The 25,388-nt window shown below is 34.0% G+C and overlaps 1 protein-coding gene and 1 long non-coding RNA gene across 2 annotated transcripts; both read right to left on the bottom strand.

Annotated features, from left to right (window-relative positions):
- Positions 1–7,179: 7,179 nt before the first annotated feature.
- Positions 7,180–9,125, bottom strand: LOC138323802 (uncharacterized). Its single transcript, XR_011208596.1, has 3 exons — positions 9,025–9,125; positions 8,573–8,691; positions 7,180–7,704 (listed from the first exon to the last, which is right to left on the bottom strand). It is a non-coding gene; the product is annotated as an uncharacterized lncRNA (long non-coding RNA).
- A 226-nt stretch (positions 9,126–9,351) lies between these two features.
- Positions 9,352–18,985, bottom strand: LOC138324414 (sodium-dependent multivitamin transporter-like). Its single transcript, XM_069269479.1, has 9 exons — positions 18,639–18,985; positions 17,722–17,773; positions 13,753–13,833; positions 12,774–12,911; positions 11,938–12,026; positions 11,453–11,565; positions 10,208–10,278; positions 9,877–9,963; positions 9,352–9,570 (listed from the first exon to the last, which is right to left on the bottom strand). The coding sequence occupies exons 1-9, from the start codon at positions 18,983–18,985 to the stop codon at positions 9,352–9,354; spliced, it is 1,197 nt and encodes a 398-aa protein (XP_069125580.1).
- Between the last annotated feature and the right edge of the window lie 6,403 nt (positions 18,986–25,388).

The following is a 25,388-nucleotide window of genomic DNA, read 5'->3' as shown; positions in this document are numbered from 1 at the left end:
CGTCACTAATGACTAGATATTATTATAATATTATAAAAGATGTGTTTAACCCTATACCACGGGCCCGTAAATTTTTAGTGACCAATTAATTCTTTTTTCTATGAAATTGCAAAACGGTTTATGACAATTTTGCGACACCGATTTTTATATAGCTATATAACCACCCACCTTGCATATTGATTTCTGTGCCATTCATAATATTACAATATCGACAATTTTTTTTTGTAGGATGAAGTCAAATAAAAAAACCCTTTTAAATCCTCCATTTTAAAAATGACATTTACGAAATGTATTAAATCGCCTGAGTAAACTCTAAAGAAATAATAGCAGCCTATTGCATTCTAGAATGACTATCTTTTCGACAAGCAAGGATTAAAGTTTCGAGATTAATTGAAATATATATTTATTATTTAAAATCAAAAGCTAACGTTTTATGACGTGATTACTTTTTAGATGTCAAATATCACAGACTTGTTTTTATAAATTTGCATTGAGAAACCATTTAAACATTCGAGAATGTAGGATACAAGAATCTAATTAAACATCACACAGAAAGATGGATTTCTGCCACTTTAAAGGCCCAACTAAACCTTTCCGAAACGGTTTTAAAATTTTTAAAATTGCGGAATGTAAAAACAAGATCGATAATTTTGGTAGTGATCACAAAAATTATTATAAACTTTCGTCGTTAATGGGCTAATACTACTATCAGAGTTATCATCACTTGTACCGGACGAACGGTTATGTCAGTTACATAGACATTAAAATAAAATAAAATGTTTATTTTCATTAACGCGGGTCGTATTATGTTTCCAAAAGACCGTCGTCCGTCCTCGAAATTACCGGGGCGGTAGCAATGACATATCACTGCGCCAGACGCCAAAAACAGCGAATTGACTCTCCCTGTTTCATATATTACGCAGGAAAGATCTTGCCATATGTTTGGTGTCGTTACCTTATTTTAGGTCATTCGGTACGCATTTTTCTACTGATGTTTATTAATGTTTTTTAAGAAAACTTTTATATTTGCTCCCGGAAAGGTAAATGGGGCCTTTATACCGTGATTTTCTGATTAAAACTCCATAAGCTTCATTTTGATAGCTGTTTCTTATTTGGTTATTGACAGGATTTACTTAAGATGATTACATCCGATGGTCACTCCTACAAGGCGACAAAGTTACAATGCATCATCTGTATGGGCTGGCACAGTTTTGATTTAAAGAAAACTTTAGTTTATTAATTTGTAAAATTGTATGAACATTTCTATCTATAAATCTGTCAAGAAGCGCATGAAATACCAAATCCCTGACGTCATGCCGTCATTGTTTGACTGAATAGCGGCTAAATTTCATTGTCACTCTGTTTACGTTTCTACTCAGATCAGCGACATATTTCAAAACGTTAAAGCCATTAGGAAGATCTACGAGTAAATAATTATCACAAAGTTGTTACATTAATTCAACACACATTTTGATCCTCAGGAATCAAAGCGAAATTGTAAATTTGCAATGAATGTGTTGTCCCTCTTCACATAAAGTTTATTATATTTTTATGAATTTTCTACACACTAAACATTATACTACTTATGAATTCATCTTTGCTTAATTTTGTTCAAATATGCAGTTTTGACAAAAAATACATATACAAGATATATATAAACAGAACACGTAAATGTGTTTGTCTAAAAATAGCCTATGTGCCCGTACGTACCCGGATTATAAGCGAGTAAATCTGTCACGACATCGCGGGGAAATTTCAGATTAAATTTATATCTTCATATGTTTTACAATATTCATCCCAATAAAACATGTTCTACTTTCTAAAATAAAAAAACGTACCTCTTTAATGGAACTATATACTCCATTCCGAGGCCTTCAAACACGTATTTGTACATCACAAAAAACTACAAAAGTATCACATAAGTAGAGAATACCCCTTTAGGTGGCATCTAAATGGAGCGCGTGAGCTCGCTTCGCTCATTACCTATGTAAAGTGTATTGTATGGTCTCGTTCAAAAATGTATTTTCAAAAAATTTATATATCCCACTAATTGGCTTTTTCATGGTTAACTCGCTCTCTGTAATATTTAGTTTCGTAATAGTACACTTGAAAAACGACGAAAAAATAGGATGACATTTGCATTAGCTCGAGCGCTGTCTGTCAACATCTGTCAGTTGCAAAAATAACGGGGGTCAAAAATTATACAAAACGGTCCTCTTGTGAACTTACCGTTAAATGGAACCCCCTGGTATCCCCCGTCGCTGCTACAGACTACAGACATGGTTAAAGTATCGTCATAATGTTATCACCTCTAACATTTGACAAAATTTTCTAAACTTTGCACAATTGAAAATATTACGAAAACATAATGGTTACTTTTAAATGCAAAAAAGTAGGATTCAAATTGGCACTAATTTTCATAAAATCACGAATTAAATTGTACCGCAAAATATTCCCAGCGAATTTGACCCGACATTGCATCTGCGAAATATGGACATATCTACGTGAGGATGCATTATGATATAGGAACATACATAGCAATAAAAAAAGAAAAATAAATATGTAAAGACATAGTTTTTCTCGCCTTTTTACATAAGACATAATTTCTTAGACATTGCCAGCTCAATGATAAGTCGCTTGCTGAGACCGTCGCTTATCGGATTGTACTGTCTTTAAATTATCATTCTTAATTACTAGGTAGTAAGATACCAGAATGTTGATTAAAGTGAGGAAACTACAGAGTCATAAAAAACAGAGCGTCAAGTTTCAGAACTTTAAAGAAACTCTCGTGACCATCCGGAATTCCTCGGTGAAATATTACCTCGATAATGCAGTAGTGATGTTGGTTTCGTTTTTTTCATTTAAAATTACTATATATAAAATTAGTCAGTAAATTGAATTACAAAATTTTAAATGGTAAAAAACGACGTGCAAGAATAACGATAAAAGATAATGATTTTTTTTTTCGTTTTTCAATTTCCTTAATTGTTGAAATTAAGCAGCAGAACAGCAAAATAGGCACACAACTGATTAGTAAAAGATGCAAAATATTTTAGATTAAAATGTTCTGTTAAAGTACAATGATAAATGGGAATTGTACTGTATTTTAATACTATCATAATTTTGTTTGAAAGTAACTTTACCTGAGGGTTATTGATCTTTAAATAGTACTACTCCCTGTATGACGATGTTCGTATCCAGATATCCTTACACGTATATCGGAATGAGTCTCATCCAATGAAACGCTTTCCAAGTTAAGGTTAAGAGTAAGCTCACTCTCCCTTCGCCACAAAATGTATATCAATGGTTCCGATTGGCCAAGCAATGGTTACGGACATTTGTTGTGTTTGTTTGTTTGTTTGACTATATAAACGCCCTATGAACATCCAGGGCCATATAACGACAGCTTGCACATTCTTACCGACTGATACTTAATCGATTTGAGAATTTGTATTTGGAAAACGCAATTATCAACAAAAACCCATTATACGCCTTTTTGGCTTATTGTTTTTTCATTCATGTTGTTCATATAAAATACAAACCAAAAAACTGAAACTAAATAATTAGTTTAAGGTGATCTTAAATATTGTACATTTGTTTTTACCATAAACACTAAGTACAATGACTTGAACAGGTTATATTTCAAGTGATAATCATTCATAGCACACAATCACGTTTTTATAAAATTTTTATTGTATTTTATTTATTCTATGTCCAGGTAAGTTGTAAGAAAACGTACCCACCGCAATTACATGATCGTTAACGGCGACTAAATCTGGGATATTTTTAATTTTTTTCTTAATAATTTGATGCCGCCTATCTTTCTGCCTCAAATTGAACATTCGTCCTGTTAGAAAGGCTCTGAGTGACACTGTAGTACTATGTATATAAATATAGTGTTTTCTCCTCCTGCCTAATGCCCAGCATTCAGAGAATGGAATGACTGGTGTGTCGCAACTTTGACCTTCGGTTGAGCAGTTGCCTCTGTGACGTAGGCTCTTGATTATGTCCCCTGGCTGAGACACGCAATAGTATATAAAAGTGGTAGTTTCTTCGTTTGGTTTGGTGTATTATCTTTACGACAAATTAAAGATGCTCCACGGCCGAAAGAGCATAAATGATACATTTTATCATTTATGATATCATAAATGATATTGGATGATACAATAACTGATGTTTAATCATGTATATGTGTGTCTGATTAACACAATATATGTATATATAATTTGTTTTGTTTTTGGTGCATGCGTAATCAGTGTTTTATTCCACATAGGGCCTAATGGCATGGAGTTTCTTTCGGGAAGCAATTAATTAGTTTTGATATTCTTATTACTGAAGTAAAATAGGAAGCTCAAACTCAAAGTTTTCAGTGAAAATAATAATGCTGTAAAGAAGCGTTTGTAACTTATTCGACTTGCCCTATTTTTCGATATAGATACAATATAATCCATGTGATGTAGTATAACATGTATATAACAACCAGTGTCATGCAAGCACGGCCTACCATGCGAAGTGCGTATTTTGAGAGACTGGGATTCGGGACCCTTACCTAAAGTCTCCCTTGCCACCACCTCACTGATCGCCTTAATCGCCCCTGTGAGGAAGGATTTGGGATCTGTCGTCTAGTTGAGACAAGCCAAAGTCTATAAAAGTGGTAGTTTCTGCTCTTGCTTGTTAGCGCTCAGCATACAGGGAGTGGGACGACTGGTTCGCCAGTTTTCGGTATAATGTGGCCGGTTGGGGTGTTTTGCTTAGTGTCTTCGGTGATATAGCACTTTTGGGCAAGAATTCCACTATACAAGAAACCACAACACGAATATACCACAGTCTCCCAAAACACGCACCAAGAACTTCTCACACGCAACACACCGTACACAAGGGTAGTCACCCTTTAAATGACCCTGGATGTTAATAGGACGTAAGTTTAGTCATAAATAAACCCCTTCTTCCATTTATTCCAAACAAAAATAAAGAGTGGGGATATAAAACCAATACAATCAGCGGTTGATCCCGTGTAATGTATTGCGATAAAATGATAGGCAATAATCGATTTCAGCATTGTCGGATTCATTGCGTTTGTGATGTTTAAATATAAAGATGGATTTTGCCACATCGAGATCTTTGCTTATTTAACTTTCCTTACTCAAAAACTGTCTATTTGAACGTGGGAATTAAATGACTTCAGATTTGCATCGTAAAGATTATCAGAAAGTTTGAAAGCTGACCAAGCGACAACATCTACAGACCAATATATCCATATGTACAGTATAAAGTGGGCAATCAACTATGAGACGGGATATGTTGGAAATATCTTCATCAAATAATACCCATAATTCCGTTGATGCTCAACAAGTGGATAACCGTGCGAATTGCATGGAGAATATCAAAAGATTAAAAGTTACATCTTGAATCCCTAGGTTTCAGTAACCAATGACTCGTAGCTTTAGAGATTGTGATGACTGTTATAAACGAAGTAGCAGAAAATGAATATGATTTTACAAAAAGAAGAAAACGGGTGGTGGTATAGATTAAGCTCATTTTTATCGTTATTTCAACCACCATTTCACTATCACAGGAAGAGGCGGCACTTATATACCGTAGCCCCCTATCATAATAACATATTCACACCGCAACATATTTCGCACAAGAGAGACCGTCCTGAAATGACACTAGCTGTTGATAGAATGTTTGTACGGTAAACAAAACCAACCGGGATTAAAATAGATAACTATCAATACATTGAAAGAGAGGTCGTAAAAAGTCAGTCTGGAGTAATGATATCATGTGAACATATTATAGTTTTAGGATACTATTCAGTTACTAGGAAAAAATATGCAAACAGCACTTAATCTTCATCATCATCATCTTAAACTATACTGGTATAATCATTGTTTTAACACTCATTTAATGGAATGTAGCAATATAATTTATTGTAAATGTGTCACTGAACAAGTAAATACAAAGTGGCTGTAACAATTTAAACAGTTGTGTTAACATCAAGTAAGATATGTTAATGCCCCGTTCTCCAGGATGTGGGGAGTGTTGAATCCCGTTTTCGCCGAGTGAAATGTTCTAAAAATGCACATTTAAAAGAAAAAAAGGGTGCTCCTGCACATTTTTGTACTTCATTTTTGAAAATTTTCCGCTGCGCGACGGGTTTCCTAAAACGTTCAAACACATAATGTTCAAACCTTTAGTAATGATAATTCAATACACACAAACTAGACTAAAAATGTCCATCAAGGGATTATACTATTTCAAAAATGCTTCTTAAATGATTAATTTGTTCATATGTCTTAGCAAGACATTCAAATCATTTTTATTTTAAGTTACACAACAATGTGCCGATGGTGTGAATCCGGTATGTTCAGATCGACTTGGGTTGCATAATGGTATGACGACACTCACAATTATCATTTCTAAATGCAATTAACTTTAGATCGAAAAATTTACCGTGTTAAGAACGCTTGAAAATCATCAAAATACATTATAAAACTCGTCTCAGTCATTCCAAAACGTAATATTTTTTCTCAGCAAACAACAAAATCACGCGCTTTCGGCGCTCGCAAATTCATCAAAATACATCGTAAAATTCATCTCAGCAATTCCAAATCGTTTCCAAAAGTTTTTCCCGGAGGAGACCCCAGGACCCCCAAAACAACAAAATCTCACGCCTTTGGTGCTTGCAAATTCATCACAATACATCGTAAAACTCATCTCAGCCATTCTAAATCATAAAAAATGTTCCCAGGGAGATCCCCGGACCTACCCCCCTCTCAATCACAAAATCTCGCGCCTTCGGTGTTCGCAAATTCAACCAAATGCATCGCAAAACTCATCTCAGCCATTCTAAATCGTATTTTTTTCCCGGTGGAGATACCCGGACCCCATCCCCCCACCCCCTTCGTCTATCGCAAAATCAACAAAATGCATCGTTGTGGTCATCACAGTCATTTTCCAGGGGATACCCCTGGACCCCCCAAACTCGCACGCTAATTTGCGTATTTATTGATATCCTGCTAGCTGTGCCACTGACTATAGATGTGTACAAGGATTATGTGTAATGATATATATATATATATATATATATATTAATATTATATTAAGTATCTCCTTTGGGTGCAGTGCGCGTGAGGGGGAGGACGGGGGGGGTTACGAAATATTTAGGACCATTGCCCCCTCCCCCCCCCCCCATTACCTTTCAACTTCCTACGCTATTGTTGTATATACATTGATAATGTCATGCATGAACGTTTATTCAAGTATTGGTGCATACTTCAAAATCACTATACATAACAGAATGAGAAATCACAATAACTACAGATAAGTCGAGTAAGTATTTTGGTGTTCTCCGGAGTCCGTATTTCGGATATGTACTAAATCTCTATTTGCTTGCTTAAGTGTTTTATCCATTAAAATTTCAACTTGTCTAGTGTCGTCAACATCACTGGTATTGTCCCGAGCCGACACGTGTGTAGAAGACGAACCACCACCGGGGTGTTCCCCTATCAATGAAGTGGGTCGATTTGACTCCGATTGTCGTTTCCGTATATTCTCAGAATTTCGGTCTTTGTGGCTTTTATTAGTATTATGAGTATTTGAGTTACAATTGTCTTGTCCCGGTATTGAGCTTAATGTTGTATTAACGGTGTACCCTTCATTTTCAACTTGCTTTAGTTCCAAACTCTTCAGCCAGGTTTTTCTCTGTCGGAAACAGAAAAATACATTTATATTTAATTGCAGAAAAACAGGAAAAATACGTGTTCCTGTCGAGTGACCCTACTAAGAATCAAGAGTGACCTTACTTAGAATAAGAGACTCTACAGATTGGGTCAAAAAGCAGACACCGTCAGCTGACTGCAAAGACACTTTTAGTTATATCATAAATCAAATATACACAATTTTAAATAAAATGATGCTGAATATTTGAAAATATATCATACCGTGTACAACAAAGTATTTAAACTTTTGGTGCAATCAGAAAATTAATCTATTATCATCTAAAATTAGACATGTTTTAGATGTTTCAGACTTCATTGCCCCACGTTGAGTTCTCCAGGCGTTTTTCCAGTGATTAACGTGCATATCAGATAATACCTTTGACATTTGTCAAGTAGACTAAACATCTTATACAGAAATGAAGGAGCATAAGGTGTTAATAACCTCAGACTACACCCTCGGTCATATTTAATTTTACCAGGGCGGTATAACACTCCGTCGTACCCGGAAACCAATTATACTAACGGTACGATAAACATCTCAACTCAACTCGTATTCCGAATTTGCATATTACAGATTATCTGCACTTGTGGGTAGGTATTGATTGTGACGTCATGTAATTGGTAGCATAACGTCATACGTTTCGGAGAAAATGACGTGAATTGCGCTCACGAAATAATGACGTTACAATCGATACCTACCCGCAAGGGAGCTAACTCTGTAATATGCACAGACGGGATAGCACCATATGGACCCCAACAAAGGTCCATAGTTGATAATCATCAATTCGTTGCAATCGTGATATAGGACAATAAATCAAATGATCTTGTCATGTAATGGTTAAGTTACTAACCTCGTGAAACTTGACCCCGCCATACAGACGTGTTCGTACTGTCCGAGGGAGGCAGGGAAAACAGTGGTCAAAGAAAGGTAGAACGTAACGGACATCCACATCGGCAGGGTCCGGTCGTCCTGGTTGGTTAACACGGAAAAGAAAACGATTTTATAATAAAAACACCCACCCTATTTTATTCAGTTAATCATTAAAACAAAGTGCTTGTCCTTGTTCAGAATGGCTCTCACACAATTCTTTAGAACTTATAACTTTAACATTCAATCAAAATAAAAACTGACCAAAATGTAGGAAGAAATTAATTTTAAAAACAACTACACTCGTTATGGAAGTTTGTATAATTATTTTTACTCACTCGCACCATAAGACACATTTGTGCTGTCATAATTCAAAGACAAGACTACCACTTTTTGGAATATCAAAGGGTTAATGTGCATAATCACTTTACGTACCTGTCAGTATGGATACCAAGGATCCGATAATAATAGTGAACAGCATACACAAGGGTACCAGCCAATAGTATGATATTGAGTACAGGATGTCTATCCCTTCACTGCGAAAAAAAATGTGAATAGAAGAATGAGCAAAAAGATGTTGAAGATGTACGAAAATTAAGTTTATTTTTGATGTTTCAAATACTTTAACGTTAAAAGTTTGTAATCATGTTAACATGACATAATTGTAAACGTTTTTTGTTTTGTAAATTTATCATAGGGAATATACATATATTTTTGTATATACATATATTTTTAAGAATTCTTCAACAAGGACACTATCAGCTATACTTTTGTTCTATTTCCCGAACTGACGAAGACAGGAGTAGTTGGTTGTGTGAGAGTTGTGGCGTTGCCTAGCAAAAGACTCTGGTTATGACCCCAGCACTGGTCCGTGGAGACTGGAGGTAAGGTCTGTGCTCTGAGGCGTGTCGGGGAGAAACTCTGTCCGAGGGCAATCCACATCACCAGTTCCATTCCTGTCAGTCCTCCCGTAATTACCCCCTTCGTAAAAAGATATAAACTGTTTGAGAGTATCATCTGTGTAACCTATCGGTAAGCAAATGTATATCTTATTTTGATAAACTGTTTTGCTGAACAGGTATTGTTAAAAGGCTTACTAGTTAGGAGCTGATTGGTCAGGGCTCTTTTCCCGTGTATTCTGACAGGAGTTCAATACAAAGTGGATTTTCGTTTTATCTTCTTTCGATTAACCAGATTTTCTTTTTCATTACGATGTCGGTACCGACATTAGCTTTTGACTTTTTTGAATGTAGATTAAGTGTGAAATTTACGAGATATCCCATATACCTTACTGTTCGCCCAGGGACAGTAGGCGGCAAAGAAGAACATTCCGGCTGAAGCTCCACCAAAACTGGACAGCAAGCAGTATACAATCTTATCAAAAAGACATAAAACTAAATATATCAATGTGAAGATATTTGAATTTTTTTGAAACTTTTGTTTTTCATATTAATCCAACCATAAAATACGTAAATTCTTTTTCAAAGTTAAAATTCCATGTTTGAAAGAATAGTAGTTAATAAAAGAAACAGAAGAATCATCACAATGCTCGTGCTGTGGTGTCCGTTTCAGTCACAATTGACCATGTTGCCCAATGAAATCTCATATCTGTACATACCTCTGACAGTGGGCCTTCTATTTCAGCAATTACAAATGAAATACCTATTCCTATGATTCCATATGCTGGTACTGAAAAAAATGATATATGTATCCTTACATGTGTCAAAACATTTATCATCTTATTGATTTTCACTCCAAAAAAGAAAAGGTAGGTTTATATTTATTTGTTGATGTTGATGCAGTAGTTATTTTGAATGATTTTTTTTATTTCTACCAAAACAGGCGGTGTTATTCAACTCTCAGGACATTGAATAAACACTGCAGCAGTTGATTAACAATTTGTTCATACCACACGTGGTATTAACTCTGTACACAATCTGATTGACTGACACGAAGAACTTTGACCGAACTATTTATTTTTTTAGTGTCACGTCATCATTGTCTACGTCATCAATAATCAAATGACATCATTTTATGTTGTGATCGCCGCTTGACGTCCAAAACTGCTGTTGGAAAGCTTATGCGTGGTCGTTGTGTCAAAATACGTGACGTTTTCATACATGTAAAATTGACCTTTAGTACTAATAATACATCTTGAAGGACAAGAATTTTACTGAAAAGTTTCGTAGATTTAACGCGTACGAAACGAACTTGATCTGGATGGTAATATGGCTTGATGATTATCTGGCGGGAAATTGACGATGTCGTGTATTGCGAATGCTTTTACATGCATACCTTTAGTCCGACATTGAGTTTTTTTTTCTGGAACCACCGATGAAGATTTGAACTCAATAAGACGTTAAATGAGTATCATTTAATCCTAAAGATGTTCCCAATTAGAAGAATTTGATATCGATGGATTCTTTATCTAACGATTACTCTTTAACATTAATAAGTGCCTTTTTGCTGCTGATAAAAATATTACTACAACCTTATTTGCATATTTCGTCAAAAAAACACGTTACCATATCCCTGCCGTATTTCTATCGGCTAAAAACGAATATGATTGTGGTACAAACTGGTCGTAACTTATTTTTCAAAAGTTCAAAAAAGTCACTCGCTAAAGCTCGTGTCTTTTGTAACTTTTAAAAAATAACTCACTCGTGAGGAACAAATTCAATATACAACAACCAATCATTTTGTAACCTCTATCTAAATGGTGTAAATATCTACTATATCAATCTGCCAATGATTATCAGGGTGATTATGATAAGTAGGAAATTACCATGTATTTTTAAAGATATTTACTTACGAAATAGTCTATGGTTTTAGGCAGAAATGCAATACACATTGAAATACGTACCGCAAAGTTTTGCTATAAGAGTTGCTTTAGCTTCACTGATATCCTTGACCAGTGGTCGGATAATGTCCACTACTGTCTGCGCTGATAGACTGCTCAACAGTGACGTAATAGCACTGTAATGATAAATTAATGAATAAACTTCATTCACTGAGGATGTATGATACATGTAATGTTTTATTTACAATTTGCGTTTCTGTAATTAATTACTGTTCACATACTTTTTTCGCGGATATATAATTTCGCGATTTCCATTTCAAAACAAGTTCGCAGAGATTCAATTTCGCGTACATGTATATCACAAAAAGTGAACTAAAATAACTTCAAATATAGGTGAGCTAGATATTACTTTGCGGAAATTAACTTTCACAAATTTACTTTGATATATTATCTTCTTTCAGTTTATTTAGCTTCCAGTCTGATCAATGTAATCCATGCATTCCCGTAGACAATAACACCACATCAAACGTATCGAGCGAGTGTATTACCTGAGGGAAGCACTGAAGACAGCGGCGACAAATACTCCAGCCATTCCAGGAATATCACGGAACAATACCACAACCAGGTAGGGTAGAATCTGACGAGCATGAAGAGAAAACAAGAAGGAGAAAATACAAATTTAAAAACTATCGCCAAATTGCATTTTGTGTTAAATAATGATTTGACACTTTTACTGTTTAATACAAAATAGATATGCAATATATTTAGTGTGTTAAAATTACGTCATTACTTTAAAGTACCTCAAGAAACTAAATTCTTAATACTAATCTTGCCATACTTGGCATTAGCCTTTGACAGAGGTGTAGGAGAGTGTAAGGAAAGACAACTCTATCTAAAGTATACACGGAGATCTACAGGACGTACAGCTTAACCGATAAGCTTTACCCTACGATATAAATGAATGTTTAGTTTCCTAGGTCGGCCTACCTGTGTTTGAATTTTCGATAGCTTTGGACTCCAATGGATCACATCTGGTTTTGTAGAAGAAAGCGTAGGCGAAAATCCCCACACTGCAGGAGAGTAGGAAGTTGACGACCGTCGTCACTGCCGATACCATTACCACTCTGGAAGGACAGAACCAAATTATTTCAAAAATGTTTTACCTACATGGAAAGTAACTTTGTTAAAATAACCACGCGTATTATTCGAAGACCTTGTCATTCCGCATTTCCAAACTCACATCACTTGTACTCGAATGATCGGATTTTACCATGGCCTCATTGATATCATAGTATTGGAGTTTTGACTTGCGCCTACATTTTAAAACTTGAGACAATGAGCGTGAGCAAAATTATGATAAGGAAAACAAGCGATACGTTCTTACTTTCGTGCGTCCCTCTGTGTAGGAACTGAACAAATCCTCTGTGTGGTTGCCTGGGTAGGTAAGAGGTAGGCCAGCGAGATAGACGACCCTATGATCAGTGTCCAGTACGAGTGTCGTACAGTTGGGTTGGGGCTCGAGCTGAAAGTGTCATTATAAGTTAAACTGCTTCACCACTGACAAACATTATTTTTTTACTATCAAAAACATGAGCAGACGATTTAGTAATTTTTCTTCAGGTTAAAAAAGTTACTTACTTACACCATAACCACCATTGAAAAGTTTCTAATTTTAAAGTTAAAAATATTTAAAAAAAAATAATTAATTGCATCCCGACAAGATTCCATGTCACTATGAATGAAATACTGATTGCTTATGCACCAAAGACAAAATAAAATATTTATATTTATTTTTATATTTTATTGCATTTTTGTGCTAATTATATATATATACACACGATTAAACACCAATTACTGTTCGAGTGATGAATATCATTTATGCTCTGTCGGCGGTGGAGCATCTTTAATAAACCTGTTTTCACATGTATCCGATTGTCACATGAAAGTATTAGTAACTAATAAGCTCTACTTTACAATTCTCGTATTTGGGAATTGTAAAATAAATACATACGTTTTAATAATACATATATAATATACATGTACGTACAATGGATACCGTAGGCGCCTTCCTTCATACGCTATATCAAACACTGACTGAAAACTTCCCACCTCTATCGTACTCTGTAGATATAATAGAGCTGTTTTATTGATTACACAAGGTGAAGGTAATCAGGAGATCTATGAATATATATGAATATATGAACATGGTTAAGCATACAATAGACATATGAAAAACAAGGGAAGTATTGAATGAACAAAACGTTTCTAACATCAACGCATCTTTAATTTTAAATACATGATATTAAAGCAGAAATACACTGAATACATTATTATATACATATATAAGATATGATGAGGTTTACCTGTATTATAATACTGAATATTCCAGCAAAGACAACCAGGAACTGGAACACATTACTCCACACGACCGCCTTCATACCTCCCTGTAAAACATAAACTTCATTCATTTTCATATCTTGCATTATCAAGATATATCTTCCTATAATTTTTCAATAAAATAGTAATACTTACATCCCAAACAATTTAATGATATATATCCTGTGGTACAAATCTATGCCACATATCTCCGTAAAACAGAATTCCAACGTATATGTACATTCCTTTTTTAAAGGAACTCTCACATCTGCCTACATGTAATTGGAAATTCAAATCATTTCGCGTTGCATTTGTTTTCTGGTTAATGTGTATGAATAAAATGCGAACACAAGTTTGCCAGATGTAAAAGGACAGCGTCTTTAATTCAATTTGGTTGAGCATTTCCATAGCCATTATATTGTCATCTTAATATAGACGTTTTCATGCAATATTCTGGAAAAAATATCTTCAAAAATATATATAGTGATTCACAATATTAAAATACATTTTTTCTCACTGCAAATATTGATATATATTCTCATATGCAATCGATATCGCATGAACTGTTTTTAACGTTTTCTATAGAGCAAAATACAAAGTGATTCAGGATATCAAAATTCACCTGTCTTAATAACATGAGTTCTCTTTAGCTCTACAGATAGGAAGTTAGACTTTTCTTTCTTTCTAATTTACTTTCATCTTCCTACCGCCTCATTGTTGTTCTAGATTTGAGCGTTCATCCCTCTAAGGAAGGCTCTGATTTCCCTCCCCTGGCTGAGGGACACCTTAGTCTATAAATAGTTTCTGCTCCTGTTTCGCCGGGCATAAGGGTGTTGGACGACATATTTACATGTTGTCTGTATAATGTGTCCGGTGGGATGTGTTTGTTTGGTGTGTTTGGAGGCATGCTTCAGTGAGATAACGCTATAAAAAGCAAGTTTGCACTATTGCAAGAAACACAGCACCACACCATCCCCATACATACAGTTTTTAACACATCGAATACAGGAGAATGTCCTTAAATAAATCTAGCTGTTAATTGTTAAGCAAATCAACCAACTTATCTAGAAACAACATCCTACGGACATTTTAACGTGTTACACACCGTAATGAACAAAGATGTTTAAATTTCTGTATAACTATATCTAAGCCCATCAATGTTGTTCTGTATGTTACACAATGTTCTGTATGTTACACAATTACAACGGCTGAAAAGGTTAAAGCGTTTGGACATTTTGTGGGGACCACGATAATCAAAATATTCATATTGTTGATGTTATCAATATAGGAAAAAGATTATTGGTAAAACAGAGTTAGGTGAGATACATAACATATGCTGCAATCACTAAGACATAATGATGGAAGGATATCGATACTAGCGTGCGCATTTATGATCGGAAGCTTTCAGGGACCATCCGGCGACCGTGGATTTAATGATGGACCCAGAAGGAATACGAAGACATCAAAGTAGATAAAGTCTTGATCATATTTCTAAATCTAATGTAGGCAAAATCTCAATGACCCAAGTTTCATTACATATTATGGCAATAAAAAATCAGAGTAGAAATATTTGACAGTGTCTGTCAACAGCCGCAATATCCTGACGTATCGCAGGGTACTAGTTACATATCATGCCAGTAACGTTATTGTATTTGGAATAAAAGTTCACCTGATTTTGAACATATTCGTAGTCTCTTCATTCTCTGATATTTACAAGAACAGATAAGTACAACGTATTGCGCGTTGTAATGTGAGTATATGGGATGTCAAACGTTGCATTGCTCAATAACTGAATATTTATAGTTTATGGCGCATCAAACGTTGTTAAATTCTGATATATTATTGTATTTTTGAATGCTATATTGTACAATTTGACATTTTGGGATATTTGTGATGTATAGTCTTGTATTCTTATTGTATATTTGTCATTCATATCGTATATTGCAAATCATATTCCACCGTTCAATATCAATTTTTATGTTGTATATTCGTCATTTCATATTATTCATTCACATGGTATCATTGTATGCATCACGAAGAAGACAACATAGATTATACAATATAAGTAATACGAATACGAATAATATACCAACGTTTGACATGTCATAATACTCGATGTATTTTATCTAAATTGTATATTTAATATTTCTATTTTAATTGTGTATGATTTGTATTTATATTCAATACTTTAGTATTTGTATTAGAAACATACATACTTAACTGATCAAAAAGTATTTCTATTTGATAATTAATGTTAGTAAATATCCCATTTGTTATCTATTATGTCGAATTTATATTCTAAGTTTATTTGCATTCTTTACATCTATTTTGAAATATTGTATGTTCAATATTAATCATATTGCATAATTTGATTCGTCCCATATATCAAGTTAAATAATATAATCACAAATAATTATATTAAAAACGTATGTATTTGGAATTATTGAATATCAATAAAATATACTATGTAAATGCTCGATTTATAATATTTACCTCCTTTTAACAACTAGGTCTATTGAAGCTTAAAGACGGTCTACCAAATTAGTGGTGTCTTGCGTGTGAGAAGTGTGAGGTGCGTCTTTTGGGAGACAGTGGAATATGCATTGCATGTAAATATTCAGTTCGTAAATGATATAACGCTTGGCATGCCATATGTGTATGTTTCGGAATGCTGCGGTATATTCCTGTTACGTCTCCTTGTGATAGTTGGACTCGTGCCATTAATTTTAATAGTGCTATCTCACTGAAGCATGCCGCCAAAGATACATAGCAGCACATCCCATCCGGTAACGTTACTGACAACGACAAACCAGTCGTCCCACTCCATTTTGTTGTGCGCTAAGTAGGAGCAGAAGCTACCAGTTTTATTTACTATGATATGTCTCGGTCATAGGACAAAATCCAGAGCCTTTCTCATAGGGACGAGCACTCAATTCATAGTCAAATGTAAGACGGTGTCAAGGAAGACATTATATTAGCAAAAAGTCAATTAGGGGAAATAGAAAAGATAAGATCATAATTGTAGTCACCTTTTACGATGATGCAATCGAGGCAGCTTGTACAATTACGGCCTGCTTGCAGAGCAGTCAAATAATGTAAGAAAAGTCTAATGTTTTTTTTTTTTAAATCCAATAAGCCACATTGTACGATCCTACAGGGCAGTGATATGAACTAAATTGACATGAGTCAAATAAAACACATTTTTAATTTTCTTCTAATCATAAACCACCAAATAATATGTTAAGTAAGTTAACGTATTGTACGTACCGTTGCCGTGCCGATAATGGCCGTGATTGCTACTGCTAACACCGAGGCCCACATTGGAAAATCTGTTACTATTGAAAAGAAAACAAGATGCTATACAGTGTAAAACCAAATCTGACTGCATCATGAATCTTCATTTTACACTAGGTTGATGGTAGTAGATAAGAAATTTTGATCAGACAATGATTACAATACAATTGCCTATATTCAGCCAATTAGAAACAGTCTTTCAAACTTATGATAATGTCCATGTTACTGCCGACTCTTAAAGAATGGCTAGACTGCGCCATGAATCAAAGTAACATTCAAAAATTAGTAAAATGCAATTTGATTGGCTAATACAAAGGTCATCTGAATGTGACCTTTGTTGTCTTAAAGACGACCATTAGTCTTCATTAGTGTGTAGTACTGTACGTCATTCAAATATATAATGAATATATATGTATTAATGATATTGTGATGTACCAGCTGTAAAGGTTACAACAAAACCTGTCGGAAAACAATATGTTGTAACATCATTAACATACAATTTGCATTGCAATATTGTTTGCCCGCTTGACAGTAACATATTGTCACACTTCTTCTTTCGAGTTATTTATTATTGCACTTATGTATATAATGAATACATATTATGAATACATATTATGAATACTTGAATATTAGGCTGTATATATAACTGAACTGTCACAAACCTGCTTCGATTGCGATTCCAGGTCCAAACAGGACGATCCCCATATACACAACCTGAAAAGATAATCCTCATTGGTTACTTTGTAACTATCTAGTCTACTTAATCAAATAATTCTCTTTTTGTCATTACGTTATATAATAATTTAATTTTGAATTATTGAAATCTTATACATAATGTTACAATGTAAATATTTATTTACACCAATACTTACATTAAACAAAATCCCCATACTCGTTGCTACTACCCGAGGTGCTTTACTTTGGAAGCGGAGCTGAAAATACTGATTAAAGAAATTACTTAGAGACACGATAAAATCTTCTAACCAAAACAATTTAAAATACTCACATATTGATCGTTGCAACAAACGTAGAGGGGTAACATTGTGATTCTAAAAATGAAATTTTTATACAATATTATCTTAATCTGGACAGAAATATCCACCTTTCCTGTTCGGAATGCATCCAACGAGAACAGTTGAAGAGACAAATCATCATTTGCCCCTTAGCCCCTTGAGGTGAGACTATATGAATCTGTTTAACACTCGGCAACCTATGTTTGACAATTTAAGAATAGTACCTCTTGAGTTGTGATTCCCTTGTCTTACCCCCAGGAGGTGAACGATTGTATTAATTTTATCTCATACAATGTTGTCGTTTAATCAACACCTGTCCGAAAGGTAAAATCGCTGCACAATGTGTTATAATTGATCTGACTCGGACCATTACAGAGGTACCTTGCTGAAGAATACATTTGTAAAACAATACATTTTAAGCAATAATGTTTCGTCAATATGCTCTTAAATGGCAAGGCCAAGGAAAAGAGCGTTGCTTTACTCCCAAAAGAAACGTTAAGGGGTTTGGAAAAAAAACCATTATTGTCCCAAATTTAGTCGCTTTTATGGACTCCTTACGTACTTACCTCGTACACACTGGTGATTTTGAGCGGATGGATAAGTGGAACAATGGAGCATAAGGCAAATAGTTAGATAATACCAGTCCAATAGCTTGCCACATGAAGGGTATCCCATACACATAGATCTCTGCTGGGTTGCCTAGTAACATGATGGAGGACTGGAAAGAGACTGTCATTGACATGGCCACTGGTAGGATGTTGAGCTTCCTGTCGGCTAGTATATACTGTTTGATGGTGTCTTGTTTGGGTTTACAGCAGGCCTGGTATACGCCTATTCCTATAGATACCAGGAGGATTGACACAAACACCACGTAGTCTAACGCTACAAAACCCTGGATCTCGGATTCAGACATCATGGCTGTCAATTGAAACAAATCATACTTCAAAAATGAATTCAAATAAAACGTTAACATTTAGTGAAGGGTGATATACGAAAAATACTGCCCTTTTTAGTAAAACAAAAACCTATGTAACTTCACACACAGTTAAAGGATTTGTGCAGCCAAATTTTTTTTTGATAATACGTCAGGATATTGCTTTGAATGAATGAAAAATCAAGTCCCACCCAACGAATTGCCTAGCTTTAAGTGCTATTGGTTGGTTTTGGTTGTGATTTACGGGTAGTGACGACTACGGTTCAGAGATAATGAGCTAGGCGGTCATGTGGTCTTGTGATGTCACAGTAGTCCGCGGCTACACAAGGTAAGCCTAGTACTATCTATCTATACAGCACATATACGTATCTACAATTTGAGTTTTTCGAGTAAATGGTTATTCTAGCTTTTTGACGTAGATATTTTCAGTTTCAAAACATTCCATTTACACCATTTCAAACATTCAAACAAGCATATATCTAACTTTAGATTAGATAAACAGTCAAATTTGATAGCGATATCACAATGGTGTTCGGATCAGTCTGGACTGAGATTTAGATAGCATATTATGTAAATTTCTGTGTAATAAAAAAAAAAACCAGTATAATGTAACACTATCTAAAATCACAAAACTAAGCATGAATATATCTAGAATGCGTGTTTCTATTTCAAACTTCTGTCATAACGATGCAAACACGGCACAGTTTTTGAGTAAAAATAAAATGTGGACGGTTGTCAGTTATGTGATATTGGAAAAATTAACAGTACCGATCTTATACCGAAAATGATATGTATATCTATATTGTTGCCTTTGAAACTTTATCCATAACGTTTACTAAAAAGCAGAAATACATCAATGATATTTCTGATGTATGTTTTTAAATTACAGTATATATGTAGATTTTCAAAAAAAAAATCATTATTTCAAAATTATGCTAATATATCCTTAAAATAGCCTATTCATTGTCGATCTTTTTGTATATCATATACCGATCGAGATTTAAATAGTGTGATAGATGAACATGCTTAGTGATATTCAAATAAGTATATTTAGTGTGGTAATGCTGTAGCCCTTCTTGTATGACTATACAAATGTACATGTAGATTCGAAACGGTGAAAATACATGCTTAGAATTCTTACTAATGATTCCGTTATTACAGCACTTGACTGGAATAAATTTTTAAGGTTAAAACTTTACTTGAAATAGTTCTTAGAACCATTTTGTTTTTTAATAAGTCAACTTCCATTATTGTTTTACCTGTGTACGACATATATATATACGTAATATATATTCCTAGGTATGATCAGAGATATTTTATTTCAATTTTCTTTTACATCTTCATTTTAAAATGGAGGTGACAATAAAAAAACCTAGAGCATAGATGTACGGGGTTTCCATAATTCAAATCACAATCCACTTAACGGATGTCCTAACCTGATTGACAGTAAGACAATACCAAATACCCGATAATTACAGGTGAGTTCGCTGAATGGCGTTGTGTACAGGTAAACAACATCTTGGTCCAGGTATTACATAACCATCAAACCAAAGGCATGGCTAATTATATATCTATATCTGTGTATCTATTCGTATATCGATTAAAAATTGAAAGCGACCGCACTGTCTAAAAAATAGTTAGTTTTGCTTAATTTCAATATTCTGATCTTTTATAACATCAAAAACAAATTCTTTCTACTACACATTGAAACATATTACAGAATTGTAATAAATGTATCTCAATGTATTCGGTTAGCAACACACAACACAATGTTTGTAATGATCAATCATCGGTGTCAGGGTGTGTACGGAAGTCAAGCATCATATCATCGATGCTTTAATAAAGGATATTTTTACTTGTTACGTAACATTTCATTTTACAGTCACAAACTTTGCAATTCACAATGCATCAAAAACTACAGGAAAATATTATCTAATTAAAGCTAATTCGTTGCTGAACTCCTCTAAAAAAAAAAATCCGAAACTTTTATTTCTGCGCGGATTTTCTTTCATAATTACACGAAGATACCTGCTATTAGAGCATAGAGTAGAGTATTTGAAACATCGAATTTCACTCTTTTAGTTATTTACATTCGAGCCAAAGTTATTGTACGATTAACTTCATTCAAAATAATCATTAAAAATCGTTGATCGTCTTTTCCTGTAACCGTTGATGTATAGCTATAAGCCACGGACTATTATGACGTCACACGGTTTAGAGCTAGAAAATATGCATAATCGGGTGGTCAGAAAATTTGACCTCGATATTGACGGCTTACAGGTTATTCCGGTCGCGCGCGGCACGGAGAGGTTTCTACACGTGCTAATAAAGCCATTTCCAGCATAAACTGAAATTATCATTTATGACTGCACAAATCCTTTAAGAAGTAATTTAAACCAAAAGGGGTAAGAGGTAAAGCATTTGGTACAATTTATACATATATATTCTTTACCAATATCAAACGATCCTAAACTTAAATCATCGTCCATGCATTATTATACTTTTCAAAATAATAGATCATTTTGCTGACTGATTACATGCATTTAAACGCAACAAACAGCAAATGTGCCCTTTCAAATATGTGTATGTTAATTCTAGTCCATGAAGTTATCTGGGATGTTTCGATTCTACTTTATACCAGCTGGTGCAAACCATAGTTGCGATATAAAATTCTCCATCGCTGACAAATAGTATTTGTTGTCGATAAAATACAGGAGCAAGCGAATTAGTAATTTTCTTCAGTTTCAAAAGTTTCTTGTATAATTAAAGTGCTAAATTAAGGTTTCACGATCACAATGAGAACACATCCAAAAGGATATTTTGAATATTTTCAAAAGAGCACTAGTTTAAACAGAGTCTTAAACCTTAAAGATAAATTCAGCATTTAACCCCCTTTTCATAATGTATTTATTCACTTCCGTTCAGAAAATACTCTTATATGATAATATATAAGAGTTTATTTTGAACGGAAGTGAATTAATATGTTATGCTTTAAGGTTTCAGACCCTGTTTAAACTAGTGATTATTTGCATGCCTATATATCACTTCTAGGTATACTTAAACATAATTTATATATATAATTACTAAAAGGTATCTATGCATCCGTCCTAACCTTAGATATCATTGTTGACTCGTAGTTGTGTTGTTTGTAAGTTCTGGTAAAATATGCAAACAATTTGCATGATCGTTAGTCAGGGTTCAGTTCATGTTTCTGTCACCAAATATTTGTAACACTGTTAGCATCGCTGGTTTGATCGGATTCGATTTTACAAAACATATATGCATATCGAATCCTTATTGCCCTTTTCATGCAAATGCATGAATACCCGATAATTATGAGAGTGACATTAGATATAATAAAAATGGTGTTAGAGCCCTTCTGCGAAAAGGTGATTTATTGAAATGTGTCATTTTCATTGCTTCCTTTTCGTTTTCTATAGAATTTTCGTGTTAACATTATTTGATTGTGTCATTATATTAATTATATATGTCATTTTTACTATCTCAATAAAATGCCCTCAGACGTCAGAAAAGACATGCCCAATAAGATCTTTGTGTTTACTTTTTAAATATCAGGGACTACATATGATGCATTTCTGTCAATATGGAACCTACGTATTATGGCATAAAGGGCATTGACAATTGTCAATGTTTTTATTTCTTTAAAAAGCTTTCTTTTCATACTCGAAACGACATAATAATTATTCGGTGAAATCACTACCTGTCATATTCAGAATAGCATGCTGTTTGAAAAATATACATATTGACGAACACTGATGTGAATATTGATTAGTTTTCTTTCAGTTTTCATGTTGACCTAGTTACCTAATATCCAACAAATAACAAATGGGCATTTTAAAACTTTATGTTCGAATTGGAGTGAAATTGAAAATTTTATGTTCTCTTTTTCGTTTGTTGTATCTATCCAGTTTACGCTCGCTAACCATTGAAATGTATGTGATATTGAGTACCAATGTACGAGCGTTTTTGTAAACAGCGCCTTCTTTAACCGAAATATCACAAAGGCATATATGTTTACTTATTTTAATCTATTTTCTGTTCAGGCGACTAGTGTAATAAAGCGGATTAATGATTATTTTTGTATTTGCTCCAAGTTCATTTGAGTTAATGTATTAATCCAACTTTGATTAATCAGATGTCTGAATACATCGAAATTGATTATCTTTTATATATATATTCCCCCCAAGTTCATTTGAGTTATGTATTATTCTCACTTAAATCAAATACATGAATGGATACATCGAAATTGCGTCGTCACTATGACTAGATATTATTATAATAATTCAAAAGATTGTTTACCCTATACCACGGCCTGTAATTTTAGTGACCGATTAATTCTATTTCTATGAAATTGCATAACGGTTTATGACAATTTCACCGATTTTTTTTATAGTTATAGAACACCCACCTTGCATATTGATTTCTGTGCCATTCATAATAATACAATATCGACAATTTTTGTAGAATGAAAAATAAATATTCAAGTCAAATAAAAATGATCTTTTAAATCTCATTTGAAAATGACATTTATGAAATGTTCAATCGCTTGAGCAAACTCTAAAGAATATTAGAGCCTACTGCATTCTAGACGAGTATCTATTCGACAAGCAACGATTAAAATTTCGAGATTAATGAAATATATATTTAAAAAATCAAAAGCTAAGGTTTTATGACGTGAGTACTTTTAGATGTCAAATATCACAGACTTGTTTATAAATTTGCATTGAGAAAACATTTCAAATTCGAGAATGTAGTATACAAGATCTAATTAAACAAACACGTAGCTTGATTTTCTCTTAAATACCATGATAATTCTGATGAAAACTCCATAAGCTTTATTTTGATAGCTGTTTCTTATGTGGTTATTGATAGGATTTACTTAAGATGATTGCATCCGATGGTCACTCCTACAAGGGGACAATGTTACAATGCATCATCTGTATGGGTTGACACAGTTTTGATTAAAAAAAACACCTTAAGTTTATTCATTTGTAAAATTGTATGAACATTTCTATCAATAAATCATGTCAAGAAGCGCAAAATACCAACTTCCTGAAGTCATACCATTGTTTGTACTGAATAGAGGCTAAATTTCATTGCCACTCTATTCATGTTTCTACTCTGATCAGCGACATATTTCAAACGTTACAGCCATTATGAAGATCTACATGTACGTGTAAATAATTATCACAAAGTTGTTACATTAATTCAACGCACATTTTGATCCTCTGGAATCAAAACGAAATTGCAAATTTGCAATGAATGTGTTGTCCTCTTCACATTAAGTTTCTTATATTTATACTACTTATGTTTCTTATATTTATACTACTTATGAATTCATCTTTGCTTAATCTTGTTCAAATATGCAGTTTTGACAAAAATACATATAAAGATATATATAAACAGAACACGAAAATGTGTTTGTCTAAAAATAGCCTATGTGCCCGTACGTACCCAGATAATCAGCGGGTAAATCTGACCGACATCGCGGGGAAATTTCAGATTAAATTTATATTTCATATGTTTTACAATATTCATCCCAATAAAACATGTTCTACTTTCCAAAATGAAAACGTACTTCTTTAATGGAACTATATACTCCATTCTGAGGCCTTAAACACGTATTTGTACACAAAAAACTACAAAAGTATCAATAAGTAGAGAATACCCCTAAGGTGCCTCTCACGCGCTCGTTTCGTTCTTACAATGTACCTGTGTAAAGTGTATTGTATGGTGTTGTTCAAAAATGTATGTTCAAAAAATTTATATATCCCACTAATTGGCTTTTCATGGTTAACTCGCTCTCTGTAATATTTTTCGTAATAGTCACTTGAAAAACGACGAAAATAGGATGACATTGCAAAAACGGTCCTCTTGTGAACTTACCATTAATGGAACCCCCTGGTATCCCCCATCGCTGCTACAAACCTGGTTAACTACGGCATTTAAAATTAAGTACATGTAGTATCGCCATAACGTTATCACCTCTAACATTTAACAAATGGCATCTGCGAAATATGGATATATCTGCGTGACGAGCATTTAAATATAAGAACATACATAGCAATAAAAAAGAAAAAATAAATATGTAAAGAAGTTTTTCTTTACATAAGACATACTTTCTTAGACATTGATAGCTCGATGATAAGTCGCTTGCTGGGACCGTCGCTTATCGGATTGTACCATTTTTAAAATTATCATTCTTAATTCTGTCCTGCAGGTAGGGCGTTAGAATTGTACCTGCTGCCCCTATTGCATGATCGTAAAAGGCGAGTAAAATTTAGGATCTTATCTTTTCTCTTCTTCCTAACTGACTTTATCTTTCCTCCCTTGGTACTGCCTCACTTTTGGCCTTGAGTTG

Source organism: Argopecten irradians, chromosome 5 (assembly GCF_041381155.1).
Source record: "Argopecten irradians isolate NY chromosome 5, Ai_NY, whole genome shotgun sequence".
NCBI classification, from domain to species: Eukaryota; Metazoa; Mollusca; class Bivalvia; order Pectinida; family Pectinidae; genus Argopecten; species Argopecten irradians.
The sequence above is the reverse complement of the archived record's forward strand: the minus strand, read 5'-3'. Positions and strand labels throughout refer to the sequence as shown.

Excerpts from the sequence above, each read along its gene's own strand:
- LOC138324414 (XM_069269479.1), bottom strand. The coding sequence starts at position 18,985 with ATGTCTGAATCCGAGATCCAGGGTTTTGTAGCGTTAGACTACGTGGTG. Across the intron at positions 10,279-11,452 it reads TCTTATAGCAAAACTTTGCG|TACCAGCATATGGAATCATA; the intron begins GTACGTATTTCA and ends CATTTTTTTCAG. Across the intron at positions 9,964-10,207 it reads TAGAAGGCCCACTGTCAGAG|ATTGTATACTGCTTGCTGTC; the intron begins GTATGTACAGAT and ends CTTTTTGATAAG.